The 6,000-nt window shown below is 39.0% G+C and overlaps 1 protein-coding gene across 2 annotated transcripts in view; it reads right to left on the bottom strand.

Moving 5' to 3' along the window:
- Positions 1–464: 464 nt before the first annotated feature.
- LOC132979449 (gastrula zinc finger protein XlCGF8.2DB-like) overlaps positions 465–6,000 on the bottom strand; it is a 29,241-nt gene continuing 23,705 nt past the window's right edge. Inside the window, exons 1-2 of one of the 2 annotated variants that reach the window (XM_061045286.1) lie at positions 5,268–5,648; positions 465–1,962 (exon numbers count right to left, since the gene is read on the bottom strand). In XM_061045286.1, the coding sequence (XP_060901269.1) occupies positions 895–1,962 (1,068 nt within the window). In that variant the 5' untranslated portion in view covers positions 5,268–5,648 and the 3' untranslated portion in view covers positions 465–894. Of the gene's footprint in view, positions 1,963–5,267; positions 5,649–6,000 lie in introns of those variants that run through there. The other variant, XM_061045277.1, reaches the window with a different exon arrangement.

Below are 6,000 nucleotides of genomic sequence, written 5' to 3'. Positions count from 1 at the left end.
CTGTGCATGTTCAGGTGTCATTGAGATTTTCTTGATTTTGTATTCTGACTGCAGGATTCTTATTAAGGGTTAAAGGTTTTCAGTGAAATCAACCTGGACCTGATCTGACTGTGGTCGCTCTGCATCAGGATCTGCTGAGTTCCTTTTCTTTACCAAAAGAGACTTTAGGCACTCAACACAAAATAACACAAGTAGATGAAAGTCTTTCTCACTCTACATCAGTTTATTTACTACAAGGTTACACATGAGCTGTCTGAAGAACTTCTGCTACCCAACACAGATGCCTCCAAGGAAACAGAGTGACAGAAAGAAGAGAAGATATCAGGAGAGAAGAATCCTTACACTGTAGCTGTTTCATATAAACACTTACAATTCAAATGTCATAGCTGATCCCAACTTACTGGTTCATATGTCAGCAACAAAACATCACAAAAGTCAAATATGTAGAGACAGATTCCTGTGAGTAGAATTGTCTTATATCCCTTTATAACAACAGTTATACATCTGTTAGTCAAAACATACTTATGAATACACATTAGTGATGTTGTTAACTTGGAATCCTTTGGATCGGTTTTACCATTGAACAGGATTAGCATTTCTCTCCAGTGTGAATCATCATGTGTCTGGTCAGATTTCCCTTAGAACTAAACCTTTTACCACACTCAAAGCAGCTGAAGGGTTTATCTCCTGTATGAACTAACATGTGTCTGGTCAGAGACACTTTTTTGGTAAAACTTTTGTCACACCGAGAGCAACTGATAGGTTTCTCTCGTGTGTGAATCATCATGTTTGTTCAGATTTCCTCTTTGGGTAAAAGTTTTACTGCAAAACGAGCAGTTGAAGGGTTTCTCCCCTCTGTGATATGTCAGACTAGACTTATGGTTAAATCGTTTCTCACACAGAGCAACTAAAGATTTTTTCTCCAGTGTGAATCATCATGTGTTTGGTTAGATTTCCTCTATAGTTAAAACTTTTACTGCAAACAGAGCAGCTGAAGGGTTTCTCTCCTGTATGCACTAACATGTGTGTGGTCAGACTTCCTCTTTGGGTAAAGCTTTTACTGCAAACAGGGCAGCTGAACGGTTTCTCTCCTGTGTGAATCATCATGTGTTTGGTTAGATTTCCTCTTTGGATAAAGCTTTTACTGCAAACAGAGCAGCTGAAGGCTTTCTCTCCTGTATGCACTAACATGTGTGTGGTCAGACTTCCTCTTTGGGTAAAGCTTTTACTGCAAACAGAGCAGCTGAAGGCTTTCTCTCCTGTATGAATTAACATGTGATACATCAGACTTTTTCTTTGGGTAAAGCTTTTACTGCAAACAGAGCAGCTGAAGGGTTTCTCTCCTGTGTGAACCAACATGTGTGTGGTCAGACTTCCTCTTCGGGTAAAGCTTTTACTGCAAACAGAGCAGCTGAAGGGTTTCTCTGCTGTATGAACTAACATGTGTTTGGTCAGATTCCCTTTTTGGTTAAATCTTTTACCACACTCTGAGCAGCTGTGTGATCTCTTACCAGTCTTTAGTTTCTTATTTTTCAAGTTTAATTCTGACAGATCTTCTCTTGTCTCTTGCCAATCATCACTGTCATCAGTCTCAGGTTCACAAGAGTCTTCAGTCTCGACCTCAGTCTCTGGTTGTAAATGTTTCTCTGGATCTGAGTCTCTCTCTGGTTCTGCTCCTCCACAGTCCTCTCCATCAACTCCTGTTTCCATCTGTTCAGTTTGTCTCTGATGAAGCTGTGAGGACTGAGGTTTCTCTTCATCTTCACTCTTCACAGAAACAGGAGTGAAGGGGAACTTGGTGGTATCAGCCTCCTCCAGTCCAGTCTTCCTCCTGACTGATCCACAGTTCCTCATGTTCTTCTTTAATGTGTTGGGGCTTAGTGTCCTCCTGGTCCAGAATGTGGCTCCACTCCTGCTGCTCAGGTGGAAGCTCTTCTTTACACACCAACAGCTGCTGGACATCTGCAGGACACAGTAAACAAACATTAACGGTACTCAGACTGCTTTTTGAATATTAAAGGGGCTATATGTAACTTTCAAAAATACTGCGTTTGTAGCGATACCGCAGGCCGTTAGGCGAACTGCACCAGTAACCTGTTGCTCTCTCACATGCTCGTCATACGTGCTTGTACGTAAACAAAGGAGCATCATCATCGGCCGCGAAACACTGGATATTTACCGGCATAATGTTTCCAGAGGAGGTAAGTGGTCATACACATGTGAAAGTCTGTAAAGGAGTCTATGTGTCTGTATTCATTCTCCATCCTACAAACGACAGTCTCTGCAGGCACTGGCTGAGAGCAGGAGTGTGTGATGAGTTTGATAGAAGTGTGTGGAAGATGGTCTCTGGCTGTAGCGTGAGTGTGTGATGAGTTTCTACTGATCTCTGTAAGCGGAGCGGAGTGAGGAGGACGTTGAGAACGTCACTTCCTGGAGCTTTCGTGGAAAATACGACCTGGGGAAAATTTTTATACAGGCAACACAGATAGACAGTGAACATCTACTTTTTCACATCAGTTAACCGTTCGCTTATTAATGGGCGATAAACTATTTATACATGTAAACATTTACATATAGAACCTTTAATAAGGGCTGTCAAATGATTTCATTTTTAAAGGCTGAAAATCAATAGTTCATTGGAATTGATCACAGTTTAACCATGATTGGAATTCACTTATTTTACATTTAAAGAAAGTTTTTAATTATTTTATTTTATAATTTTGTCTTAAGCTTAGGTTACTTTACTTCCTTTTTAGATACAAACCTACTTTTATTTTGAATTAAAATAGGGAACTTGAGGAAGAGTGAAGATACTATATTCTTTGGAAATCTTTGGAAATGAAAGTGCATTAACAAAATAAAACAAGTGGACACAAAACATTTCAAACCCTTTGGGAAGTATTATGTGTCATTTGTTTCCTTGGGGTTTGATTGAGGCTAGGGCTGTACGTTCACTTTTTGTGCTCATAGCGCTGCTGCTACAAAGGTTGATCGTTTTGTAACACAAGACAAAAACTTGTAGCATGACATATAAAATGTATTCTAAAACTCTAAAATCAACCACAAGTAGTTTGTTCAGTTGATCAATTAAACAAAGGAAGCAAAGGAAATGAATATTGCATACAAAACACAAAAGCTAAAAACTGTAACAAGAAGTGTTTTCAGACTACAACCCGACACAGGCCCTCAGGTCATCAAGTGAAGGTCTGTTAGTCATACCAAGAATTAGATCAAAGTCTGGAGAGGGGACCTTTAGTTACTGTGGTCCTTCTACCTGGGACAAACTACCTGCTGACCTGAGGTCCATAGATAAATAGATACATTTATTTGACAAAATTTAAACACATAAATGAGAGGTTGATGATATCAGACTCCATATAAGAAAAATAAATTGTTGAGGATTAAAATACAGAAAAAGGGCCAGGGGGCTTATTTCTATTGTTGTCCTCTATCACAGTACAAGATGGCAGATCAAATAAGGTGTCAGGCAAGAGTGACATCAGACTAACACAAAACAAATGAATGAAAAATATATAAAAAACAAAACAATGTATAGAGCTATAAATTATTTAACAGCCATTTCGTGAGATCGGACTTAAAACTCCTCTCAACCGGGATTGTCTCAAGGAAGATGGGCAGCTTGTTCCACTGGGATGTGGCAGTATTTAAATTTGGAATTGATCACATTTTAATCATGTTTGGAATTCACTTATTTTGCATTTGAAAAATTTATTTTATAATTTTGTCTTAAGCTTAGGTTAATTTACTTCCTTTTTGGATACAAACCTACCTTTGTTTTGAAAGAAAATAAGGAACTTGTGGTAGGCCGAAGATATTGTATTAACTTAACCATGGAAAAATGGAACTTGTTAAAAAAAACCCACTGAAGCTACAGACCTATCACAGATCAGTGGGTGGGACCTCACTCCCAGAATCTAAAAGCAACGTCCACTATCTTGCTTGGTAGCTATGCTATCTGTGGAGAAAGCTGAGAAGAACCGACAATGGACGATGGTGAGGACGAGGAGCCCGGGCCGGCTCGAGCTGGGGCGTGCTGTGCATTTGGGGAGTTGTTGTCTTTCAGCCACATGAGCCAAAAAGACACTTTCTGCATTTTGGGTCAAGAAGGCACCAACTTCAAAATGTATTTCACATTTCTACTACATATTATTATTATTATTATTATTATTATAAATTCGATTTATATAGCACTTTTCTAAATACTCAAAGACACTTTGCTATATCACCCTATACCTTATAATAGTGACTTTATTGATAATTATACCTATCAAGAAAACCTTGAAGTTATATGGAAGCAAATTGTAATACCTAAAGCACATTTTACCAAACTAAGAGTTGTAGTATAATCAAGAGGAGATGGTTTATGTGTATTGTGAGTTTGATGGCACTACATCATGTTATAGTACAGTTATTACATATTTTATTACCAAATTTAATGATAAATCACTGAAATTACATGAAAGCCCTTTATCCAAAGCAATGTGATGTAGTGTATGGAGCAGGAGGACATTTATTCATAATGGGATTTTTTTTTACCCTACACCTTACAAAGGGTGTAGTTATTGGTAATTATTGAATTATTATTATTATTATAATTATTGAACATTGGATTATTTATAGGCTCTTAAAAATCCTCAACATTTTAAAAAGTATTATTTTCCAATTTGAGAAATGTAGTATTAAAAATGTGAGATCACATATGTGTAAAAATGATTTTCATGACACTACACCTCTCCTGGGTGAAGTCATTGAATATTTCTGGATCATTTTTTCGGTGTTGTAATTTGCAGACGGTCCCTGCACCGACCACCAGCCGGCTCTGCGTAGAGGCCAATGCAAGTTCCCCAGCGTGGAGGACGGCTCGTTTTGAGGAAAATACGATTGTAGCTCGCAGTCCATCTTGTTGTGATTGCAGAGAGGTGTCGGTTTTGTAAAAGTAATGTTCCGCTGACGACTTATTGATCCGAGAAAGCCGAATCTGTGAATATATTTCTAACTTTACCGAAGTGCGAAACTCCGCCGTGCGCATAGCATATTCTTAACGTATCTCCAATAACCAGATCCGTTGCTGGATTCAATAGGTGAAGACTTCAAGAGTCTTTTAGTCCAGTAAACTCAATGATGTTGTTAGCAGGAGCTAGCTGCAGCTAACACTGTGCTGTGTGCGTCTGTGGAAGTTAGCTAAAGGCTCTGCTATCTGAAACATGAGCAGGAAACACGTTTCCAGCAGTGGAAAGAAAACCAACCTGTTCTCTGTAGCTTGATTTCAGGAGTTAAAATCACATCCAGCAGTTTTCTTTGTCGGTGGAGCTCCTCTTCGTATCCACTTGTTGTTCTTTCTTCTGTTATATCTCTGATAACCGCAGCGAGCAGCCGTCGACTGAATAACTCTTTAAGATCCTTAAACCCGGCCATCTTACACACATCCAAGAGTCACAGAGGGAAAACTCAACTCAGCGCTGACGTCTTTACAACTTTACTCTGATCATCTACTGTTACGTTAGCACCCTAACGATCATTAATAAAGACACGGAGAATCACGTGTATGCTCAGCAGGAACGTTTACTCACAACTTGTGTTACACACTCAATGGTCCGGGTGGAAACAACCCGCTTTGGTTCCCTTTACAGAACACCTCCCCTCCCTTTAACTTGCATTGTAACCACGCGAGTGGTTGAACTGCATATCTGCTTCCTGATTGGGTAATCCGAAAACTATAACCTGAAATGTTGCTGAATGAAGAGGCAGGAACATCATTTTACCAACAAATATTTTTTAACAAATAGATTTCTTAGTGTGGAAGTCAAAGGGTTAAGTAAGCATCCCCACCTGTGACATTTTCCAACACTCACAGAGGTAGGATAGGATAGGATAATACTTTATTGATCCCCAGAGGGGAAATTCAGGCGTTGCAGCAGCACAGACAAGTAAGCTCAAAATACACATTAAACAGAATAAGATAAATAAAAATAAAAACAG

The sequence above is a fragment of the Labrus mixtus genome, chromosome 1 (assembly GCF_963584025.1).
Source record: "Labrus mixtus chromosome 1, fLabMix1.1, whole genome shotgun sequence".
NCBI lineage: Eukaryota > Metazoa > Chordata > Actinopteri > Labriformes > Labridae > Labrus > Labrus mixtus.
Note: the sequence above shows the minus strand (reverse complement) of the source record. Positions and strands in the feature narration are given on the sequence as shown.